Source organism: Marmota marmota, unplaced genomic scaffold (genome assembly GCF_001458135.2).
Source record: "Marmota marmota marmota unplaced genomic scaffold, marMar, whole genome shotgun sequence".
Taxonomy (NCBI): Eukaryota; Metazoa; Chordata; class Mammalia; order Rodentia; family Sciuridae; genus Marmota; species Marmota marmota.
Window position 1 is genome coordinate 4,081,345 of NW_025999926.1, and position 25,343 is coordinate 4,106,687.

The 25,343-nt window shown below is 44.1% G+C and overlaps 2 protein-coding genes across 2 annotated transcripts in view; both read left to right on the top strand.

Moving 5' to 3' along the window:
* The window catches only part of LOC125615885 (spermatogenesis-associated protein 31A6-like), a 145,563-nt gene extending 137,891 nt beyond the window's left edge, over positions 1-7,672 (top strand). Inside the window, exon 5 of the mRNA XM_048800348.1 lies at positions 7,577-7,672. Within this exon, the coding sequence (XP_048656305.1) occupies positions 7,577-7,672 (96 nt within the window). The remainder of the gene's footprint in view (positions 1-7,576) is intronic.
* Positions 7,673-15,729: 8,057 nt separating this feature from the next.
* Positions 15,730-20,932, top strand: LOC107157617 (procathepsin L). The gene is made up of 8 exons (XM_015503959.2): positions 15,730-15,885; positions 16,829-16,965; positions 17,248-17,370; positions 17,458-17,607; positions 17,875-18,099; positions 18,822-18,984; positions 19,877-19,988; positions 20,543-20,932. Exons 2-8 carry the CDS (start codon positions 16,840-16,842, stop codon positions 20,640-20,642), a joined length of 999 nt encoding a protein of 332 aa, XP_015359445.1. The 5' UTR covers positions 15,730-15,885; positions 16,829-16,839; the 3' UTR covers positions 20,643-20,932.
* Positions 20,933-25,343: the final 4,411 nt, after the last annotated feature.

Genomic DNA, 25,343 nt, shown 5'->3' on the forward strand with positions numbered 1-25,343 from the left:
TTTTTTTTTTTTTTTTTTTTTTTTTTGGTACCAGGGATTGAACCCAGGGGCACTTAACCACTGAGCCACATGCCCAACCCTTTTTATATTTTATTTAGAGGCAGGGTCTTGCTAAGTAGCTTAGGACCTAGCTAAGTTGCTGAGGCTGGCTTTGAACTTGCAATCCCCCTGCCTCAGCCTCCTGAGCTGCTGGGATGACAGGTGTGCACCACCGAGCCTGGCCTGTATTTTCTATTTTTATGATTCAGTCTTGGTTGGATTCATATTTCTAGGCATTTTTCCATTTCTTATAGATTAGCCAATATGTTGGCACATAATTATAGTAACTGCTTATGATTTCTTGTATTTCTATGGCACCGATTGCAATGTTTCCTCTTTCATTTCTGATTTTATTCATTTGAGTTTTCTTTCTTCTGTAGTCTAGTCAAAGGCTTGTCAACTGGGGGGCAAGGGGTACCAGCAATTGAACCGCTTGGCCACATTCCCAACCTGTTTTTATGTTTTACTTTGAGACAGGGTCTTTCTAAATTTCTTAGGACCTTGATAAGTCACTGAGGCTGGCTTTGAACTTGTGATCCTCCTTCCTCAGCCTCCCAAGCTGCTGGGATTACAGGCATCCACCACCACACCCAGATGTTTGTCAGTTTTCAAAAAACAACTCAGTTGAGGCTGGAGTTGTGGCTCAGCGGTAAAGTGCTCACCAAGCACATGTGAGGCCCTGAGTTGGATCCTCAGCACAATATAAAACTAAATAAATAAAATAAAGGTATTGTGTCCAACTACAACAAAAAAATAAATATTAAAAAACAACACCTCAGTTTCATGAATCTGTTCTGTGGATTTTCCCGTCTCTTTTTCACCTACTTCTGCTCTGGTCTTTATTATTTCCATCCTTCCATTAACTTAGAGCTTAGTTTGATCTTCTAGCTCCTTAGGTTGTAACCTTAGATTGTTATCTGAGATCTCTTTTTTCTTTTTAAATGTGGGTGTTTATCACTGTAAACTTAACTGCAAGGACTCTTCCTGGTGCACTACATAAATTCTTGTAAATTGTATTGCCATTTTTGTCTTAAGATATTTTTATTCTCCTTTTTGCTTGTTCAGGAATGTATCATTTAATTTCCACGTATTTACAGTTTTCCAGTTTTCTTCTGTTACTGATTTCTGGTTTCATATCATTATGATCAGAAAAAAAAATTACGGGTATGATTTCATTTTCTCAGCTTCATTAAGACTTGTTTTGTGGCCCAACCTGTGATCAGCCTTGGAGAATGTTTTCTGTGCTTGAGAAGAAGGTGTGAACTGCTACTGTTGAGTGACAGGCTCTGCATGAGTCTTCAAGTCCATTTGGCCTAAAGTGTAGTTCAAGTCCAGATTTTCCTTATTAATTTTCCTGTCTGGATGATCATTGTTGAATGTGGAATATTGAATTTCCCTACTATTAGTACATTGTTATCTATTCCTCCCTTCTGAGACATTAATATTTGCTTTATATATTTAGGTATACCTGATGTTGGGTGCATATATGTTTATAATTATCGTATACTGTTGATCATTATACAATGATATTCTTTGTCTCTCTCTCTCTCTCTCTCTTTTTTTTTTTTTTTTTGATACTGGGAATTGAATCCAGGGGCCCTTAGCCACTGAACCACAGATCCAGTCCTTTTTATATTTTATTTTGAGACAGGGCCTCGCTCAATTGCTTAGGGCCTTGATAAATTGCTGAGTCTGGTTTTGAACTTGTGATTCTCCTGCCTCAGCCTCCCAAACTGCTGGGATTACAGATGTGTGCCACTGAACCTGGCTAGATATTCTTTGTCTCTTGCTACAGTTTCTTACTAAAAGCCTATTTTGTCTGATATAAATACAGCTACCCTTGCTGTCTTGTGGGATATATTTAAAACAGAAGAACATTCTTTCATCCCTTCTCTTTCTGTCCATATGTATCCTGAAGGTGAAAGGAGTGAGATTCTTGCAGGCAGCATAACTTTGAGTCTTTTTTTTTTTTTGTATCAGGCATTGAACTCAGAAGTCCTTAACCACTGAGCCACACCCCCAGCCCTTTTTACTGTTGTTGTTTGGATGTGTGGCTTGAACCCAGGGATCCTTAACCACTGAGCCACACCCACAACCCTATTTGTATTTTATTTAGAGACAGGGTCTCCTTGAGTTGCTTAGGGCCTTGCTAAATTGCTGAGGCTGGCTTTAAAGTGATCCTCCTGCCTCAGCCTCAGGAGCCGCTGGGGTTATAGGCCTGCCACCGCACGGGCCTTTAGTCACTTTTTTAATCCCTTGGACCACTCTGCATCTTCTGACCTGTGAATTTAGTCACTTACAGTTAAAGTAACTGTCGATAGGTAAGGATTTACTGTTGCCATTTTTCATTGTTCTCTGGCTGTTCTACGGGTCCTTTGTTCCTTCCTCCCCTTGTGCTGTCTTCCTCTGTGATCTGATGGTTTTCTGTAGTGGGACACTTTTATTCTTTTATCTTTTCTGTATCTGCTACAGGTTTTTTCTTTATGATTACTATGAAAGCATCTCACAGAAATACTATTTGATGCTAACAATATTTTAACTTTGATCACATGCAAAATCTACTCCCCTCCCCACATTCTGTATTTGATGTCACAGTTTACATCTTTTTACATCCTGTGTCACTGAATGACTACTGTAGCTAGTTATATAATTTTCTTTTCTTTTTTCTTTTTTTTTTGGTACTGCGTTTGAACCCTGGGGCACTTAATCCCCGAGCCACATCCCCAGCCCTTTTTATACTTTATTTAGAGACAGAATCTCACTGAGTTGCTCAGGGCCTTGCTAAATGGCTGAGGCTGGCTTTGAACTCTGATCTTCCTGCCTCAGCCTCCTGAGCTGCTGGGATCACAGATGGGCACCACCATGCCCAACTTATACTTTTTTCTTTTTAACCTTTATACTACAGTTTTTGTGCAGATTGACCAACATAGATATTTGGGTCATATCTGATGTAAGACAATGAATACTCTTATTGTCCAAAAAATGCCAATTTCACTACTGAATTTTTAGTTCTATGGGAGGAAACATCTGTAAGTTCAAACTTCAAATTTTCAATTAAATGTGTGTGTGTGCATGTGTTTGTGTGTGTGTGTTTGTGTGTGTGTGTGTGTGTGTGTGTGATGTTGGAGATTGAACCAAGGGTCTCACAGATCCAAAGCACTCACTCTACCACCAAGCTACATTTAAAATTTTTTAAATTTAAAATTTCTCTCTCTCTCTCTCTCTCTCTCTCTCTCTCTCTCTCTCTCTCTCTTGTGGCAGTGCTGGGGATCAAACCCAGCACCTTGTGCATGGTAGCCTAGTAAGCAAGCATTCTACCACTGAGCTATACCTCCAGCCCTATTAAAAATATTAATTTTAGAAAACATGTAAACTACTTTCCCCCTTACATTTAAATGGAATATCAAGTAAGAACAAGCATAAACTTTTCAGAAAGCCAGTTTTAAAAGATCTACGTATCTTTCCATTAGCATATACTTATAGTTAAGTCTTTGCAGTCCAAGTAAACGAATTCTTAAATCTTTTATTAGGTTGAACCATATTCAATTGTCATTTCATTTTTTTTAATTCTTTTTTTAATATTTATTTTTTTGTTTTAGGTGGACACCATATCTTTATTTTCTCTTTATGCGGTACTGAGGATCCAACCTAGTGCCTCATGCATGCTAGGCAAACACTCTAACACAGAGCCACAACCCAGCCCTAAATTGTCATTTTTAAAGGTCAAAAATGGTCAAAATTTTAGCAAACCACAAATTTACTTATAAACTTATCCACTCCATAGCTAATTTATCTTAAGATGCCCAGGCCTTTCCTCGGGAGGGTGGGAACCAGGCTGTGGAAGTATGTGTTTTATCCTATGACTCAGGCTGCTTCTTCCTCTTCCTGTAAATTTAGTGGCCACCTGCTGTGGATTTGGTAGCAATGCAGGTGGCCTCTGAACCACAGTGGCAGCTGCATCTCTCCCTTGAAGGGTCTGTCCACAGGGTCGGTTGTTTCCAGAAGGCTCTTTCTTCAGAGATGGTTTTTTGGCTCTGCCGGGTACTGGTTACTAAGCACCATCGGGTAGAATGTTCCCTGTTGCTCTGAGGTATGAAACATTACCTGTTTGGTGAAGCACATTGCATAACTGCAGTAACTGGGCCTCTTCAACCAAATGATTCATCAGTTTCATGGGGCCATTTGTCAACATCATTATCGCGGTCACCACCAATTAGCCTTTGCTGAGCACCCACACGGAGATGACACTGCAATTCATGCATGATGGGGTACAAGGAAGACAAAGAGTACCACTGATAGAGTAAACTGTTGGAACTGTTCATCTGAATATGAACCACAAAACAAACATACCTGCAGCTCTAAGCCTCCCCGGGTCACACGTGGTAGAATCAACACTGAGACTCACCAAGGAGCTTCACAATGAATGGCTTCTTGTGTTGCAAAGAGGATGAAGCAGAGCATCTGCCCACATGAAAGGTGTGGGGAAAGGCTCCCAGACTCCTCGGGGACCCCAGAATCAGATGCAAAAGATTTGGAAGGGGGCTGGGGATGTGGCTCAAGCGGTAGCGCGCTCACCTGGCATGCGTGCGGCCCGGGTTCGATCCTCAGCACCACATACAAACAAAGACGTTGTGTCCGCCGAAAACTAAAAAATAAATATTAAAATTCTCTTTCTAAAAAAAAAAAAAAAAAGATTTGGAAGGATCTCTGTTAACTATCAAACTCTCTGAATCCTTTTACAAGGTCCTTTATCAATAAGTGACCATCCAATCTAAAGAGGGTGAATTTTCAGTTTTCAGACAAGATTCTACAGGTTAAGAGACGGAAATTTTGGAGACTTCCAAAAAGAAATTCTGCAACGAAAACAGTGTCCTGTGAAATTCTCATAGGAAATCCATTATGCCATTGTTCCCTGCTCACAGCTTTTGATCATAGGGGGCATTGAACCAAGACCATTCTCTTCCATTGTCACCTTTCTAATTTCAGATTGCTGCTTGCTGCTTGACAACCTCTTCAGTTCCTTCTTGTACCAGATAGAAGCAGATGGGAACGAAACTCTGGAGAACAAAACCAATTTGTGGCGATGGTATTTTCTCTGTATATATTCACAGCTCATCATCTTGCACACTTAAAGCTGATTAATTTTATTGCATGTAAACTATACCTCCATAAAGCTGCCAATAAAAGATTCTAAAGCCCAATAAAGCAAACTCATAATTTGAGATTGTTTAGCCCTGAAAATGTCCCTAGAGATCACCTGTTTCAATTCCTTCCTTTTACATTTTATAAAGGATGAAAATGAGGCCCAGAGAGAGATTATTCCTATTACTCAAAGCCACACAGCTAGAGACTGAGCCACTTCCCAGTACCCACAATTGTGTCTTTTCCTTCCTTCTTCCTTCCTTCTTTCCTCTTACCCTCCCTCCTTTCTTTCCAGAGAACCTAGCCCTAGACCACCATGCAGGGAGTCTATGTCCACAGGGTCTCTTTTGCAGTCTCTCATGCAGTTTCTTCTGAAGGGCACAACAGGCACCAGGCACGGCAGGCCACCAGAGATCTTCTCACCTCCCCAGCACATTTAACCTGCAAACTGTGCTCCCCTGCAGATCTACAGTACCTTCATTTTGATACATCCCCACTGTATTCAAACAGTGGGAAATGCGTACTAGAGAGCTATTGCACAGAATTCATCTATGAATTTGTGGGGACTGACGAGGTTGGGCAAGACTGAAATCTGTAGGCAGGCCATCAGAAGAGCAAAACTGGAACTCTCCAGCATACACAGGTAAAGCTCCTTCTTCCTTGGGGAAACCTCAGCTCCGACAGGGGAATATTCTGTATGTATTGACCAAAATAATCCATGGTAAAAGACTGGATATAAAAAAGAAGAGTTTGCATTATTTGTTGGTATATACGATCCTGGACATTTTACTACTACCTTTGGTACTGGGCAGGGGGTGGGTTCTGTCCCCATTTGGTTAACATGAATATGTTAGCACCTCAGACAGAAGTTGAAGGTGGTGGTGGGGTCTACGTTAAGACATCAAAGGCTGCAGGCCTCCAACAGCTGCACCACTCCCACCATTACCTGATCTTGTGGTGTGGGAACTTCTGCCCTTGTTCTTGAAATACCACCAAGACTTCAGTGCATGATCCTGTGGTGCAATCTGTGGAGACACAACTCCTGGAAAATTGAGACCAGATGCCAGGTCACAATAGGGTCAGCTAGAACAGAACCACATAAAAGACAGTGGGGCCTTAGGAGGAGGGCAGAAATTCCTGAGCCAGGGAGTGCATCCGATCCATAATGAAGGGCACTAGGTAGCCTTGGTCTGAATGTCTTTTGAGATAATCAGTAGTACAGGATATTTTTATACAATGTCTTTTAAGGATTTTTCTTTTTCCTGATAAAATATCAAGAATTGGGGGTTTCCTCAATCAGAGAGAAGGAAAGGCTACATGTGAACTTCATGCTGTGGTCTGGACATAATTTGTCCTCCAAAGGCTCCTGTGTAGGAATGTTGATCCCCAGTGTGGTGCTGTTGTGAGGCGGTAGATCTTTAAGAGGCAGGGCCTTGTGAAAGGTGATTGGATCTGGGTGCACCACCCTCGGCAGGAGTTAATGTGGTTCTTGCAGAGAGTGGGTTGTAATAAAAGAGTAACTGTGGCCCCTGCCCATTCCCTTGCTTCCTCACTCACATGTGTCCCTTCCACTAATGGCCATTTCCCTTTCTGCCTCTCTGTCATGTTGTAACCCAGTCAGGGAACCCTGGTCACATGGCACCAGGCTTCCTAGACTTTCAGCCTTCAGCTGTGAGCCCAAATGAATCTCTTGTTTTTATACATTAACGAACCTTGGGTATTTTGTTATAGTAACATAAAATGGACCAGGACATCTCATCACTAAGGAACTTACAAAATAAGAAAACTGCCCAAGTTGTCAGGACAATGGGCAAGAAAGGACATGTAAGGTCTGTCTTTTAAAGTCGATATATTGATACCTGCCTATTGCTCCATTGACTGTAATCTCCCCTAGTACAGGAAATGTACCAATGTTAGTTCACATGGGGTCCTCAGCACAGGGCCTGACATGAGAGACTCCATATGGTATTTCAGAAGGATGGAATGGTAAACCATCATCTCCTGCATCCAGCCATCGTTATCCCAAGCTTCCTCCCCTTCCCACCCCAACATTTATACCATTGACCCAGGAGGAACAGAGTGCAGACCATTTGCAAAGAAAGAGGTGAACCCAACACCTGCTCCCACAGATCTTTCTAACAGGTTGGAGGTAAGTCAAGACCTGACATTTGTGTTGCTCTGCACACAGGCCTGGTGCTGTCAGCCAGTACCTGGTAGGTAAATCGGACCTGAACTGCTCAAGACTCTCTGCCTCAAATCTAACACCTTTTCCCAAGTGAAACTGGAAGCATATCTTACAATTCCATCACTTTTTTTGGCCTGCACATTTTGGCTTGTCTTCCCCACAGAGTCACTGTGGTCGGGTCCTGGGCACAGCTCTCCTTTGTTCCCACAGGTGAAGGTGGGGGACAGGACTGCTCAGGGACTGCCCCAGGAAGAAGAGGAAGCTGAAGAGACCCAGTGCAGCAGCCTGACATTCTCAGATTTGTGATGGCCACGGGAAAGTCACCAACCCTGAGAGGTACCAGGGATGGAACCCAGGGGCACTTAACCACTGAGCCACATCCCCAGCCCTTTTTATATTTTATTTTTAGACAGGGTCTCGATAGCTTGCTTATGGCTTCACTAAGTTGCTAGTTTTGAACTCTAAATCCTTCTGCCTCAGCCTCCTGAGCTGTAAGGATCACAGGCATATACCACCAGGCCCGGCTCATCACTTTTTTAGAGGACATCAAATTCAGAGTCCATGTGAAATTCCTGAAGGGGTAACTTCTAAGACAATAAGGCTAAAAAATAGAAGGAAACTGCCAGAGAGCCATCCTGATGAGAGGGAGCCTGCTCCTAGGGTTACAGAGGAACCATAGGTACTCTTGGATATCAAGACTGACACTTGCGCCAGGCACAGTGGCGCACGCCTGTAATCCCCGTGGCTTGGGAGGCTGAGGCAGGAGGATCTTGAGTTCAAAGCCAGCCTTAGAAAAAGTGAGGTGCTAAGCAACTCAGTGAGACCCTGTTTCTAAATAAAATACAAAATAGGGCTGGGGATGTGGCTCAGTGGCTGAGTACTCTTGAGTTCAATCCCTGGTACCCCCCCCCCAAAAAAAAAAAAAGATTGACACTTGGTGTCTGACCTTAAATAGCCTCCATGATCATGTTTGCCATCAGTCTCATACATCTTGAACTTTCTCCTTGTCCTCAATGTCCCTCTAGGGATCCTTTGAAGGGAGCAGCAGAAGAGGATTGTCTCACTTCCAGGGACTCTTGTGCTGGTTCAGGGAGGCAGTGGATGCACCCTGGCTTGCCACACCAAGAGGCCACCCACAGGGACTCTTAGTGTTGCCCTGGTAGACTCCATATCCATCAGGACCCCGAGAAGAGAAGGGTAAGGCCCCAGGGGACCCTTACTGAGGACTCTGCTAGTTTCTGGTCACAGCATCCCTAAGGGACAAGGGAGTTCTAAACTCCCTGAGGGGTCTTGAAGCCTCTCCAGGACAGGAGGATGGTCTGGGATTTCTAAGTCCCAGGTCTACCTGAGCCCTCCTGAGCTCGGGGGTGAATACCAGGGTCCTCAAGGAATTACATCCAAGTTGGCAACATCTTCTCTGTGCCCAATAACTGCCATTCTACAATGTTGTTTCCTGGGTTTCAATCACACAGTGGGGATCCTGACAGAGTAAAACAAAGTCTCTGTCCTCAAGATACTTTAGTTGGGAAGACAGGATATAAAACTCAGCTTTGCTTGTCCTCTTGACATAACTAAATCATCCAAATTATCATTTACTTCCATTTTGCTCTTTGAACTTAGAGAAAAATCCTCATTCACCACTGCCCAAATTTACCTTGTAAAATTCCACTCACTTTCCACGAAGTCACGCGACTGTCCCTGGACACTGAGCATTAAATGCCAGCAACTTTCTACAAAGAACCCATGAACATGTGGGAGATGGGGATGTGTATGGAAGGAGTGGGGTGCCATGCAGAGAGGTGGGTGCATTTAGGGGACATGAAGGCCACATCCCCAGCACAGATGCTCATGAGTCTGGGAATGGCCACCTTGTGTGGTCCTTGCTCCCTGACAGCAAATCTGGGGTGCTCACCAGGGAAACAGGCAAAACCACCAGGCTCCAAGCCTCACCAGCAGTGGGGCTGCAGAACCAGGCCACCCGTGTCTTCTGCCACCGTCTGATTCCTCCACTTAGATGAAAAGACAGCACATGGGTAGAGGATCCTGCAACTATGAAATGGATTTACAAGAAGCCATCGTTGCTTCCTTGGCTCTGAACTGTGCGTTCTATGCTGAACCCTCAGGTGGTGTTTCACGTGGCACCGTAGCGATGATCCTGAAGAAAAAACAGATTCCTTAAGCAGAGGTTAGGTGGATTCTCAGAAGTAGAAGCTGCGTTCCTTAGCGGCTCCTACAGGTTTGAGGATTAAAGTTGAGCTGCCCTGGAGACCACACCTTCAGGTCTGACTTGAAGGTGACAGAAACCAAGGTAGGGAGACAGAACTGCTGGGTGGGGAAGCTGTGGAGGAGAACAGATCACAAGAAGGAAGAAAAAAAAAAAAAAAAAAAAAAAAAAAAACACCAGAGTGGAATCGGTAAGTTTGCAAAATTTCCAAAGCTTATATTGGAAAGATTTCCCTGGTTTTGCTTTTTTGAGGGGATCATAGAGGAAATCTGAGATGCTTGATTATATGGTTCTATTTCCTTTATGTGGTCTCAACATTTGTTATTAGAATCTTTTACTCATTTGTTTTGGGAATTGGTGAATGAATGACCCTCACTTTTAAGGTTCATTCATTCAGGCTTAAAAGCCTGACTGTGAATGGATCTTCGGGAAGGTGCAGGGATGTTGGTCTCCTAAAATGGTCAAGGAAAGAAACTCCCAAGAGGCACAGGGCCAAGGACCCTGGATACTGGTGGGGCAGGAAGACAAGGAACTCCAACCTAGTCCAGGCACATACCTTCTGCCTGGCTCATCTGTCTTTTCCTCCTTCCATTGTGACACCAGGTGAGCTGGCATACTCATCAAAGTCAAGAGACTGGCCCTGGGGAGGCTTGGGGCTTTGCCTCTCAGGGCCACAGTCCGCCCGGTCCACTTCTCCTGGTGCCCTGGGGTTCCCAGAGGTGATGGAGGTTCGAGGAGGAAGGGTAGAGGGGGGAGGCCCAAAATCTCACCCACTTTTTCTAAGTCCTGCTGGCCTGCACTGAAGCTACTTCTTCACTTTTGAAAGGAACCAGACACTTAGCCCCCCTTGATTCCATATCCCACCCACTTGCTATGACTACGTTCACTAGTACAAATGGGACACTTAAGAACATCCAACTTCTAGGGCAGTGGTTCTGAAAGTGGGGTCCCTAAACAGTAACATTCACATCCCCTGAGAACATGCAAGAAAAGCAAATTGGTGGTAACTTTGAATCAGAAACCTGGGGGCTGGGTTCCAGATTGCCAAAATCCATCCCCAGTCTGCCCAGGCCCTCCAGGTGATTCCGAAGCGTGCTGAAGTTTGAGAACCACTATCTCAGGGTTGTTGCAGAGGTGACACAAGGCGTTGTGTAAAATGCCCAGAATATGTCAGGCCCCCAGGTGTGACTTAGCTGTTCCTGTCATCACGATCACAAGCACCATGACAGGAAACTTTTCTAATAATGCTTTAATTTCCAAGAGTACCAGGTACTCCCAGATGGAGACCCCCTTCCTCTAGAACAAGCCCCAGGACAAGAAAAGATGCAAGTTACATCTTTAGGTCGACATTTCCACTGTCTTTAATCACTGATCATGATGATGCACAGGGAATAGAGGGGGGAAATGCAAGTCCCTCTATTATTAAGAAAAAAAATTACTAATGGGACCTAAGGTAAGAAGGAAATGTTAAGAGCCTAAACCAAAAATGTCTCAGGAAAGGAATGGGAGAGGCACGGTTTTGTATGCAGAGACCACAGGACAGGAGGCTGGGAAAGAGTACAGTGAGTAGGAAAAACTGCTGTGTGGGGTCTTAAAATGCCGGGTGGAACATTCAAGGGAAAGTCGAAGCAGGAAATGTTGTCTGTCTTCAGGCACATGAGGCCCCTGGGCCTGAGCTGCAGCAAACAAGTGAGAGAGTGGAAAGTTCTCATAGAGTTTGGGGCCTACCTGTCGGAGTCAGGCCAGCCACAAGTTATTTTAAGAACCAGTTTTACATCAGCCTTGTCAAGAAACTGACTTTTATTCCTACTATGTGTAACAGGAGAATATAGCCCCAAAGACATCAGATAATCCCTGGAACCTATAACATATTCTGCACAGCAGAAATTGTGCAAATGTGATTAAGGATCTTGAGATGAAGAGATAATAGAGAATTACCTGGAGGAGGAATGCAATCCCATGTGTCCTTGGGATTTCAAGGGAGGTAAGGAAGATTGGACACAGACCAGAGAAGGCAATGCGATCACAGAGATTAGAAAAAGTGGCCCTAAGTCAATCAAGGAGTGCAGGCAACCCCAGAAGCAGGAAGAGGCAAGGAATCAATTCTCCCCCGGAGCCCCAGAGCAAGGGAGCACAGCTCCATGAACTCATGGCTTTCAGCCCAGTGATGCAGATTTTGAACTTCTGCTCCCCATAACTGTGATAGAAGAAAATCCTGTCCTGTTAAGCTACCTAGTTTGTGGGAACTTGTTTCAGGAAACTAATACACCTTGTTTTTTGAAAAGACTATGTTTCAGATTTAAGGAAGAGATCCTCTGTCATCTTGTTGAGAGTTTGTGGATTATAGTTTTAGAGGAGGGGACAGATTCCACATAGTCAGCTTCCTTGTTACTACACCAAGATGCTTGACCATAATTTCACTTAAATACATTTGTCATGTTCTGGGTCCGTTTGCTGTAAAATCAGAATTATTGCAGTTAATATCATTTTAACATGGAAAGGCTGAGCCTCTGAAAAGCTCTTAGGAAATGTACACGTGTAAGCAGATGTTCCAACAACACCAGGAGAGAATAGTGAGCACAAAATAAAAGGTTTATTAATGCTTGTTGATTAACTTACATATTTGAGGAACTGGCTGACAGTCTAACCCTACAGGAAAAGCAAAGTGTTGAAAATCAGAAAAGTAAATTATTTTCCAAGTGGTTTTACATGGATGTCAAATCATAATCAGGCTGTTTTCCACATGATTGTCAACAGTAATAAAATATTTTGCCAATGGACAGTGTGCTGGATAATTTGGGGGGGGGGGGCAGGAGGACGGGATACCAGGGATTGAACTCAGGGGCACTTGACCACTGAGCCACATCCCCGGCCCTATTTTGTATTTTATTTAGAGACAGGGTCTCACTGAGTTGCTTAGTGCCTCGCTTTTGCTGAAGCTGGCTTTGAATTGGTGATCCCCCTGCCTCAGCCCCCTGAGCCACTGGGATTACAGGCTTGGTACAGACATACGCTACCGCGCCTGGCCTGAATAATGTTTTTTAAGAGTTACTCTTGGCTCAGTGAATTCAGACAAATTGAAAAGGGAGATGTGTTAAGTGACATCACTGTCTTGAATATCACCATACTAAACTTGCCAGTTCCCCAGTTCAAGACTTCCAGAAAGTAGATACAAACTAGATACAGGCACAATGGCACATGCTTATAACCCCAGCAGCTCAGGAGGCTGAGCCAGATTCAGCAACTTCCCAAGGTTGTAAACAACCTCATGAGACCCTGTCTCAAAATAAAAAATCAAAAGGGCTGGGGATATGGCTCAGTGGTTAAGTGCCCCTGGATTCAATCCCCAGCACACATTTAAAAAAAAAAAAAAAAGTTCTGCTAACTACATTTTTACCAAAGGCAAAGCTAAGCCTTGGTCACTTGACTAAAATGTGACCATTTTAATAATTAGCACTTATCAAAACTATTTTTCAAGGCAGTGGGAATCAAAAAATAGGAAAAGAATAAAATGGCTCTAATATAACATTTCTGCAACATATTACAGATTATATATAAACACATATCAATAGGTGTTATGAGCTACTCTCTTGCTTACTGGCCTCTTCCATTTTCTCCAAGCTTCAGATATTTCTTGGTTTAACTTTAGATCTGGGGGTACCTGAAAGGAGCCAGGTCCTCTCCAGTGCGCACCTATCACATTCCAAGAAACAAAAGGGATGCCATTCTTTGGAGCGGCTCCTGCCACGCTATTGCTCAAGGCAGTGATCTTAATGCAGTGGCAGGTTTTTCCACACTGCAATCCAGGGAGCTGTGGCCCAAGGGCAGCTGTAAAACCCACGTGTTAGAATAACTTAGATTGCTTGTGATAGATTAAATAAACAAACATACAATGAACCAACTATACAGCACAGAACTCTGACCCACAGAGAAACAGGTAACCTCCATCCTGTTCTGCTCACAACTGTCAGGACCAACTCAGAGGCTGATGACTTCCTCACTTCTGCCTCTACTTCCAAACCTGGACAAGCCGGAGAACCCCAAAGAAACTCCCCATTACTAGTTGACCCTCTTCCAACCAAATATACTCCCCAAGTCAATCACATAAGATGCTCCATTTCTAGTTATTCCTCCTGAAGCTTCCCCATGACAACCACCTCCAATCAGGGATACCCCCCCCCCAAAAAAAAAACCCACCCACACCTTTTTTTAATATTTATTTTTTAGTTGTAGTTGAATGCAATACCTTTATTTTATTTATTTATTTTTATGTGGTGCTGAGGATCCAACCCAGGGCCTCCCACATGCTAGGCAAGCACTCTACCACTGAGCCACAACCCCAACTCACATTTTTTTTTTTAAAGCTTTTCCATCTTCTCTGTCTTCAAACTCTTTCTTATTATAGCAATTTATTTATTTATTTCCTTCCTTCCTTCCTTCCTTCCTTCCTTCCTTCCTTCCTTTCTTTCTTTCTTTCTTTCTTTCTTTTTGGTACCAGGGATTGAATCCAGGGGTGCTTAACCACTGAGCCCCATCCCCAGCCCTTTATTTATATATTTTATTTAGAGACAGGCTCCTTACTTTCCTTAGGGTCTCGCTAAATCGCTGAGGCTGGCTTTGAACTCAAGATACTCCTGCCTCAGCCTGCCAAGCTGCTGAGATTATAGGTGTGCACCAGTGCTGTGATAGTAATTTCTGAATATAGAGTTTGTTCTGAAGGGTGGTCTTCATTTATTCCCATGTATGAATGATGTTTGGGCTGAGTACCATGATTAATATACAAACAGAAAAAAGCCAGACCTTCAGCTATTCACAATGTGATGTACTTTTGTAACTACTTGAGAACTCCGGGCCCCCAGTTGTGTTGGAAGGGCTTTTAAGTCTTCGAAGGATGTACATAAAAATCTTAATATATTGATATTTTAAAAACATTCATTTGTGCTTACAGAAAGATTACCAATTTGATTTTTTGTTTTTAAGTTGAGAAACTGTGTACATCTCAATTCCATTTAATTTTTCAGTGTTTACAAGTTAATATGCACTCTTAGTCCTCCCCCCGCCTTCTTTTTTCCGTACTTGGAGCCTTACACTGAGCTACAACTCCAATCCTTTTTGTTTTTTATTTTGAGACAAGGCCTCGCTAAATTCGTGAAGCTTTGCTAAATTCCTCGGCCTCGGAGTCATAAGATTATAAGCGTGGGCCACCGTGCCCCACATGACTCCGTTTTTTTAGAAAACACACACCTAGGAAAAGGTTATGGGGGAGAACAAGGGATGTCTATTATCTAAAATATATTTCCTACAATGAATATGTCTTTTATATAATTTTAAAATCTGGAAACATTGCTGAGTTAATTTCCTTATGTTCTCATTATCTATAAATATGGATTTTCTCCATCTGCATCTTTTCCTCAAACTGTGCAACCTCAACCCTCATATTAAATATTTCTAAATGAATTAATTGAATTAAATTTCAAGTGTGAGGAAAACATAATCCAGGGAGCAGTTAATAAAAGTCGTTTTCATCCTTCCCAACCGCTTCTCTCCTTATTAAAATTTCTCTGCAAATAATTTCCAGTGGGCTTCAGAAAGGCTGGAGGGGAAAAAAAAAAATCCCAGAACGAATGCCACTCCGTCGCAAGAGACCCCTTCCCTCCAATAGTCCCTTTTCGCTCCTAGGATTGGGACCTCGCCTGTTGAAAATTGCTCTCGCTACCAGATTCTTCTAAAACCCAGTCGCAGCCCACCCAGAAGCTGGGAAAGAACGCGTCTGCCCGGGGCTCCGCGTTCCTCTACCGGCCCGGATTACACCGGCACCACCAGCGTAGACCGGCTCTGGACCCTGCAGGACACTTTAACCCCCAAACTGCAGGTCCAAAGGAAAAGTGGGGTTAGGATGCAAATCCGCAGAGCCTGCTTTACGTTTCTTTTCACGAGCCACCCGCCCAGAGCAACAAGGCGGGGAGCTTGATTGATCTCAGCCGGTCCGGGGCGGCTCCTGCCCCTCCTCTGCCTCGGGTCGCCCACGTCCCCGGGGGTCAGCGAGGCGCGCCCCTCCCGGGGACTTATAGGAACCCGCCCGCGTCACGCGCAGGGAATCGGAGCGCCCGCAGGCCCCGCCCAGCGGCCGGCCCAGCCAATCGCAATGCGCGAAGGCGGCGTGGGCGGGGCCAGGCAGGCCGCAGACTTGGGGCTTTAAAGTCCGAGACAGGCCCGCTGGGCCAGATGCTCGGACCTCGGCGACCTCTGAGGAGCTGGGTGTGCGGAGTGCGCCTGCGCAGCTGCGGCCGCCCAGGTGAGCGCCCCCGGCCGGGCGCGGAGAGGTGGGGGTGGAGGGGACCCCGCGGACGCGGTCTAGAGGCGGGAGACCCCGGGAACTGGAGCGTCTGTCCAAAGCTCTGCCATCCTTGGAGCGGGGAAGCGGGGGAGCGGGGGAGGGCGGTTGGGGAACCGAGGAGGGGGCCGAAGCCACCGGTCAGGGGTCCCGGGTTGTGCGGCGCTTTCGGCGGTCGCGCCCCGGAGAGCACAGGTTCCGAGGCTGGGTGGCCCCAGGCCGCGCCGTCTCGGGGCCTGGCCGGGGCCATCCCGGGCAGCTGGACCCGGCTCCCGGGTCGCGGTGCCATCGCTCCCGGCGCCGCCATGACTCCCGCTGGCCGTGGCTGCGAGGGCGCAGGGGGAGCGGGCGGCGCGCCCCGGCCGGCCTGCCCAGCGAGGAAGCCCGGGGTTCGGTTCTCCCGGCTCATCCCGACTCTGCCCCCCTGCGCGCACCCGCCGGCAGGGCGGTGTGGGATGGCCTCCTGGGATCCGATGCCCTCGCTGGGAGGCTCTGCCTGGGTGATCGAGGCACTGTCGCTCCTTAACCTGGACCAGCCATCTCCTTGTTTCCTAGTTGTTGTCCCAATCACAAGGTATCGTGAGACTAACCGAAACCTGAATTGTCATCACACTCTAGGAATAGCAGTGACTTCTCACTATTGTAACACTTGTCAGGCTGTTTTTTGTTTTGTTAGCTGGACCAAATAACCTTTTTTTTTTTTTTTTTTTTTTTTTTTTANACCTTTTTTTTTTTTTTTTTTTTTGGTTTTTAATTCCTGCCCTATTTTTCTACACCTGCATCCTCAGCCTTTTCAGCTTTTGTGTTAATGCCTGGGAAGGCAATTTAATGCTTTTACTCCATTATGGTGTCTTTAACTTATTGAAAGAATTGGTTTCATCAGGTGTTTCTTTTCCCTTCCTAGGTTTCTGAACCATGAATCTCCCACTCTTCCTGGCTGCCCTTTGCTTGGGAATAGCCTCAGCTATTCCAAAATTTGATCAAAACTTAGATACACAGTGGTACCAGTGGAAGGCCACACACAAGAGACTATATGGCACGGTGAGTAACATTGAAATTGTCCAGGGGGACCCTGCAGAAATTGGTCCTCGATGGTCACAGTTTATGGCCAGAGAGAAGCTTCTAGAGGCCAGCTCTTAGCAGGCAGTGACCTGGGGGCCCTGTGGTGCACTCAGTGGTGTGTGGGCCTGGAGACCAGCTCACAGGAGTGGGAAGCCCTGCCGGGCCATGGTTTCTCTTCCATGGATGCCAGCAGGTGTCCCCTTGGGGAGATGGGTTGAGTTTTAAATAGAAATAAAAACTATCAGCTGTGCTTGCTTCTAGAATGAAGAAGGATGGAGGCGAGCGGTGTGGGAGAAGAACATGAGGATGATTGAGCAGCACAATGGGGAGTACAGCCAGGGGAAGCATGGCTTCACCATGGCCATGAACGCCTTCGGGGACATGGTACGTGTGTTGTGGGGGGGCACTTCACTCTGCTCAGCTTTTTTTTTTTTTTAACTCTTTTAATATTTCATTTATCTTTCCTTGAAGACCAATGAAGAATTCAAACAGCTGAAGAATGGCTTTCAAATCCAGAAGTACCGGCGCCAGGGGAAAGTGTTTCGGGAACCTCTGCTGTTTGGGAGCCCCAAATCTGTGGATTGGAGAGAAAAGGGCTACGTGACTCCCGTGAAGAACCAGGTATGATGTCGGATGCAGACTTTGCCTCTCCCACAGGAGAGCCAGGAGGGGGCACTCGTGCTTCCGTAGCCTGACAAGCAACATGTAATTCACTTTTTTATTTTTACTTTTTAATTTTAGTCCTCTGCCCCCATCTGGACCCTTGCAGCACCCCGGGCTGCTGTCCTGTATGCTCCGTGTTCACTGTTTTTTTAAAGGATATTCACAAATGTAACATGTTGTCAGTCTTTGTCTTGCAAATTGTCTACTTTTTGATTACCTTTTCAGGGTCAGTGTGGTTCCTGTTGGGCATTTAGCGCAACTGGATCCCTGGAAGGACAGATGTTCCGGAAAACTGGCAAACTTATCTCACTGAGTGAGCAGAATCTTGTTGACTGCTCTCGGCCTCAAGGCAATTTGGGCTGTGATGGCGGGCTGATGGATAATGCCTTCCAGTACATCAAGGACAACGGAGGCCTGGACTCAGAGGACTCCTATCCTTACGAAGCACAGGTAAAATGAAGCATCTGGGTCCTTCCAGCTCTGTTTCTAGCAAGTGGAACCGTTTTCCGAGATAATACTTTATTGGGAATTCATGTTTTTATTTTATTTTATTTGGGAGGGGGGTACCAGGGATTGAACTCAGGGGTACTTTAACACTGAGCCACATCCCCAGTCCTATTTTGTGTTTTTATTCTGAGACAAGGTCTCACTGAGTTGCCTAGTGCCTCGCTTTTGCTGAGGCTGGCTTTGAACTTGCGTTCCTCCTGTCTCAACCTCCTGAGCCTCTGGGATTACAGGCATGTGCCACTTCGCCATCAGAATTCACATTTTAAATGGTACAATTTACAACTGCAAATTGTCAGTACCATCCTTCATTAGATATTATTAGCCTCTGCACAGTTCTCTGGATGGTTAATGTTTAGCTTTTCTTGCTTCTGTGTCACATGGAGGATATGCGAACCATTTTCCATGTAATGTAAATTTTCTCCACTTTAATAAAAAAAAAAATATTTAAAGACAAGTCAACCTAGGGGATCTCGTTAAAAATATAAGCTAATCTTTTAAAGATTCAAATAGACTAAAAGCATTTCACTTCCTAGAGTGGTTTATACCAGTATACCAGTACTGACTTAAATCATAATTTGCAAATTGCTGAGTGTTCTGGTCCTAGAATTCATGTTCCCTCAAAAGTAGATGGTGGCAATCAAGTCTCTTCCCTTTAACTTTAAAAGGATGAAACTTGTAAGTACAAGCCTGAGTTTGCAGTTGCTAATGATACTGGATTTGTGGACATCCCTCCACGGGAGAAAGCCCTCATGAGCGCAGTGGCCACTGTGGGGCCCATCTCTGTTGCTATTGACGCCGGACACGCATCCTTCCAGTTCTACAAATCAGGTGGGTGTTTGTCATCTTACATTACACAGGTTCAGGCAGAACAGAAAACACTGTCCTGATTGAATCTTCTGTATGGAATCCTTTCTAGGACCATTGGGATTTTTAAGTGTGTTGAACATGGTAATGTTTCCATTTGCATTAACTAAGCATTTTCTCATGATTATTTATTCACAAAATTTTTAAATGAATACTAATCAGTCAGTATTAAATCTAATTTACCTGTTTTCCAATTGTCAAACCTTTTTCCAAAAGATTTTATTACCTTAAGCAGAAGTATAAAGAACCTTGTAGCTCAAATGTGGGTGTTTCGGTTATTTTATGTGTACTATTTCTTTAGACATAGGGGTAGAAGAGGATTATGCTAATAGATGTGTAAACCAGGAAATGAGTGCTTGAAATACCTTTGCCTTTACAACAATAGATCTACCTGGCCTGGTGGCACACACCTGTAATACCAGGGAAAGCTGAGACAGGAGGATCACAAGTTTGAGGGTAATCTCAGCTATTTAGTAAGGCCTAAACAACTTAGCAAGACCCTATCTCAAAATAAAAAGAGCCAGGGATATAGCTCAGTGACAAAAGTGCTCCCAAGTTTAATCAAATCCCCAGTACAAAAAATATAAATAAAAAATAGATATTGGAAAAAAAATTAATTAGAAAATATTTGGGACTTGTAGAATTATGTTGATTTCTGGTGAGTAGAGGTCGACTTTTTTCCCTTATCAGCCATTACTGTTTTTTTGGCAAATACTATTTTAGTTCTTTATAGTATTTGGAATGTTTATGACGTTCAGCAGAATTTAGAAATGCCTTCCTTCCATGGGTGACATGGTGGGCCACTGTCACATGTCACTTGGAGCCTCTCATTCCAGTGTGGATTTTATTCTCCCAGGAGTTTATTATGATCCAGAATGCAGCAGCAAAGACCTAGATCATGGTGTTCTGGTGGTTGGCTACGGTGTTGAAGCAAATTCAAATAAGAAATTTTGGCTTGTCAAGAACAGGTATAAAACTCTTATTATATTTTAAATTGGAATTAGAATTCTTAGTTAGAATTAGTATTTGAATATAGTTTCATAAAAGCTCCGTGTTAAGATCCTGGAAGTCTTACTCCTTAGAGTGAACACAGAAATATTAATGTTTTATTATTATAAAATTCTGTACCAAGCTTTTAGGGTTATTAATAGATGTTTGTAACATTGCATTTCCAAATTCTGAAAATTTTCTTAAAGTGCACGTAAACATTTGCCTCTGACGTTTCTTTAAGTCTGAAAGATTGTTGTTGCCATTTGATGCTCAGCCATCTCATTTCACTCCTGGAGGCCTCAGAGATTGCTGGGGTCAATTTTCACAACTAATTGTCTTTTATTGAAATGTAATGTGGGGTGGCATATGGAGCCAGCAGACACAGATGTGATAGCAGATACAGATGTGACAGCATGTAGAACAGTGTCCCCGTCGCATGTAAACACTGCTAAGTGTCAGCTGTTATTAATGAAGCTAATCTTTTTTCTTTTTCTTTTTCTTTTTTTTTTTTAATAAAATGAAAAACCTTCAGCTGGGGTCCAGAATGGGGCGCAGATGGCTATGTCAAAATGGCCAAAGACAAGAACAACCACTGTGGAATTGCCACTGCAGCCAGCTATCCCACTGTGTGAGCCGACGGACGGGGACAGTGGAGGACTTGAGGACAGCATGTCCAGAGGCATTCTCTCTCAAAACTGACCAAACCTTTAATGTATAAAACAATACTTGAATCATTGAGGATCCAAGTTGTGATTTGAATTCTGTGACATTTTTACAAGGGTAAAATGTTACCACTACTTTCACTACTGTTATAAACAGCTTCATGATATTGAAGACTCATTGTTTAATTCTAAGACTTTTGAATTTTCATTTTTTAAAATGTGTAAAGCTTTCTTTACAGAATAAATTTTAGTTCAGTATATAGAGGCGGAACTTCTGTTTGTAATGCATTGACATTTTATTTAGTTGGAAAATGTAATTGGGCTCCAAAGACATAAGTCAAAATGTGTCAGTGGTACATTAGGAAAGAGATGAAGGAGGGTGAGTGGCCCTCTGGTGTTTCACTAAAAAATACAGATTTTATGTCAGCTGCCCATTGACTGTGTATAACCCAGCTCTATAGTTTTGTTTTTACTTGACATATAATATATATATTTAAGCCAGGCATGATGGCACATGTCTGTAATCCCAGCAGCTCAGGAAGCTGAGGCAGGAGGATCACAAGTTCAAAGTCAGCTTCAGCAACTCGGCTAGACCCTGTCTCTAAATATAACATAAAAATGGGCTGGGGATAGGGCTCAGTGGTTAAGTGTCCTTGGTTCAATCTCCAGTACCAAAACAAAGAAAATATAATGTATATATTTATAAGATACAAATTTGATACATGTGTACATGGTGGAATTATCAAATTGGACTAACAAGCCCATACCTGTCACCTCAATATTTATCATTTCTTTGTTTTGAGAAAATTTAAAGATCTCTTCTAGCTGTTTTGAAACACAGTGTAGTACTATTAACTGCAGTCACTTTGCTATGCATTAGAACTCCAGAAGTTACCCAACTCTTGAATCATAAAATTTGACTAATAATCTGGAAGGACAAATTGTTTCATAAAGAAGTAAGTTACTTATTAGAAAAGTGAATAGACAGATTCATGTGTTGTAGATACTAGTAAAGGATTCCCTTCCTTTGAGTCAAGGTGCTTTTGTGATGAAAGCCATGTGGCTCCTTGAACCTTCCTGAATTGCAGTGAGGACCATGTGGCCACATGGCAGTCCCAGGAAGGACCAGGCCAGGGGGTTACCAGGGCTGTTTTGTTTCTGTTCTGTTACGTCTCTGACGTCCACACAGCTCTCCTGGGAAACCTGGGGCTACCCCGTGTTCACAAAAATAAAGATAACAGTTGTGATTAATAATCTCAGGTATTTGGTAATAGATGGAGAAATGTGTTCAAGGTCCACAGGAGATTAGGCTAGGCTACGAAAATAGTCCTCCGGCCTTAGAAGATGGGTGAGAGATCACAAGGGAAGGACAGGCCAGAAGTCCGTAAGCCAAACTTGGACTTCAGCCACCTAATCCCTGACTTAAAAATAAACTCAAGAAAACAACAAACTCAGCTCATAGTCAGGGACATGCTAGTAAGTATGAAAACAGCATTCGCTTATTTAAAAGACAGGAAAGAAATATGCCAAATTTCTGTGGCAATTATGGGTGGTTATTTCTCTAACTTGTTCTGTAGGAGGTGTGTATTTTTATTACCAGGGAAAAAATAGAGAAAATATATCTGTATTCTGCAGGATAAGTGTGTGTGGTGGGGGAGTGATAGATAATCTAAAACCTATGAATCTGAATCTATATATCTGTGTTCCCAGTCCAGTAAGAAAATGTCAGTGAGCCGGTAAAATACTAAACTGGTCATCATGCTTCGTGAAGGAAGTGGGAGGTGGGGAACAAGTGCGGCCTGTGTCCCACGCAACCTTTGGTAGCCTTTGTCTGTAGCCATCTACCACACTTGCTCTGATTTTCTTCTGAAAAAGGATTCTTCTTGCTCGGCAGCATCAGGCTCATTCCGCACTCCACACGCTCCTGGAACTGCTGGGAGGCTCGAAGGAAACATGAAGGTGCTAAATTGTAGATACGTGAAAGTTTTGTCATTTTCAAAGAACTTTCAAATACTTTTTAAACTCGTGAAAAGTTCCAAACCTCAGTTATCCTCTAAAAGCATTTTTCAAAAAATGCAAATAGACTTGAAGCACAAACTTATTACCAGTATATCTTATACTTCTAGCAAAGGAGGTAAGGCAAGATGAGATTGGCACAATTCAGCAAACAATGAGGGAGCAGTTTGCCCATGTGGGAGTGCAGCTATAACCCTTGGGCCTCTTATTAGAAGAGTGAAGGCCTTGGAGTAATTGGAAACCTTCATAGCAACGCATATTTCTATCTTGTGTATTTGGCCTGTGAAGTTTGAAACTAGGTGTGTTTTCTAAACTCATTTCTTTTGACTGATCTGAAAGTATAGGGGTGAAAAAAACTCAGATCTTCAAGTATTAGTAATTGTGTGTGTGTGAGAATTTCCCAAGCCCACTTGACTGTACACACTGAATTTTACAAATGTTCATGATCTCTGTATTTTTAAATAAGTTAATAAACTCCATTGAGTGGCTCCACGGTCTCTTTCCTCATACTGCATTTTAGTATTTCATAGTCTGTGTATTCATTCTTCCGGGTGGTGATCGGGCACCTCAGCAACAGCTCCAATCTGGGCTCAAGGACACAATGAAGCAAATAGTCATGGTCCCTCCCTTTTGGAGCTGGCGTTCCCATGTTGCTGCCTGTGCAAACCACCCCCGCCACGTTCTTGAGCCCATTGGGTCTTTGGGTCTCTAGTGTTCCAAAAGCAGCTCCAGCACCCCACTTATTTAGCATAGGTACCAAGTTTCAGCTACCAACAAGCAGCTAGGGCTCTTTCCAACACCTTAGGCCACCATATTGGATGAAAAAAAAATCTCTGCTTAATGGACCCATATCAACATATCTTTGTTTCTTCTTTCCTGACCTCCTGGGCTTCATCCATTCCTACTTTTATTCCCCAGATTTATTCTGGGTAAATTGGAAAAATAGTGCTGCTATTCTTTTGGAATGTAGTTTACCTCTTGGTAACACTTTTGCGTGCGTGTGTGTGTGTGTGTGTGTGTGTGTGTGTTGCTGGGGACGGAACCCAGGGAGGGCCTCACACATGCTGAGCATGAGTTCCACCCCTGAGCTGCTCCTCCAGCTCATGGGGCACACTTCCTACCTCACCTTTCCAGAGCTGCTGGAGATGAAGTCTAGAAACGGGGCTGGTTGGGTGGATACTGAAGAGAATCAGCAGTGTCTTCCAGGCCAGCCACCCAAGGGGAGGCCATTACAGGTCTCTCAGGTAAATCAGAGTGAACCCCTTCATACAGGAATGGTGGACTGCTTCTCCTGGCAGAGAAGACTCAGCAGAATTTAGGGATCTCCATCAGGATGTGCCCCTATATCCTCCAAATTTTAGAATCTTCTTTCCTGATTTCACCTTAACAGCCCACAGCCAGTGAGACTGAGAGTTCAGTTTGCTTTTTCATTTACCCACTCAGAGGATGAGACTCTGGATTTGTTTTTTCAGAAATCTTAGCCCTGTGGCTACAGATGATAAGGGTTTTTCAGAACATAGAAAATGTTCAGGTCAACTGTGTCACGGCAGCCTGGGAGCAAAGCCCTAAGTGCCTCTTTTTTTTTTTTTTTTTGGTGGCAGGGCATGGGAACGAGGGATTGAACTCTGGGGCTCTGGGCCACTGAGTCACATCCCAGCCCTTTTTATATTTTATTTAGAGACAGGGTCTCGCTGAGTCACTTAGCGCCTCACTTTTGCTGAAGCTGGCTTTGAACTCATGATCCTCCTGCCTCAGCCTCCCGAGCTGCTGGGATTACAGGCCACTGCACCTGGCCCCTAAGTGCCTCTTTTCCTTGCCCCACTTTGTCCAGTACAGTTATGAGCACCCAGACAATCTGTACTGTCTAGTTGGACAAAAGTGTTCTAATGTATGAATACATAGTCACCCAGAATGTGCCTCTTAGCATTTTGTTAGGAGTTTCTATGGATGGCAGTCTGCCTGTCTCGGTTACCACATCGTCCTTTCTTCTAGAACCGCAATCCGTAACCAAATGTTCAAGAATTGGCTCATAGGATGGTGAGGGCTGGCAAGCCCCAAACTCTCGGGGCGGGCCAGCAGGCTGGGGACTCAGGCAGTGTTCCATTTACTCCTGCTCCAGGAAGTCCATTCCTGCTCAGAAGGCCTTCCCGTAACTGGTGAGACCCACCGCGCTGTGGAGGCTGATATGCCTTAGTCGGTGACCACGACTGTGGGTGCTGATCACAACCACATGACACCACAATCCTTCACAGTGGCCTCTGGACCAGTGTCCCTCCAAGCCCCGAGCTCCCCAGAGCAGTCACATCAAATTCAACCCTCAAGGGAACCTCCCCTCCACCAAATCCCTGCCTCACCCTCCCGCCTCTGATCTCTCAAACCACACGCACTTAAAACACTCTCTACTCTTTCTCTTGCCACTTAATATGTCCCGATCGGAGATGTTTTTTTTCCTTAAATGTTTTATGCAGACTTATAATCTCAGGACTGAGGCCACCTGGACACCAAACATTTCATGATCTAGAGTTTATTTCTCCCATCTAAAACCGCTTCATAAAGCCGTGATGAAACCAATAATACAATCCCCAGCACTCAAAGAGGATTACAAAGTGCTTCATGTTATACAACTTCATTTAACACTAAAACAGGGCCCAAGAA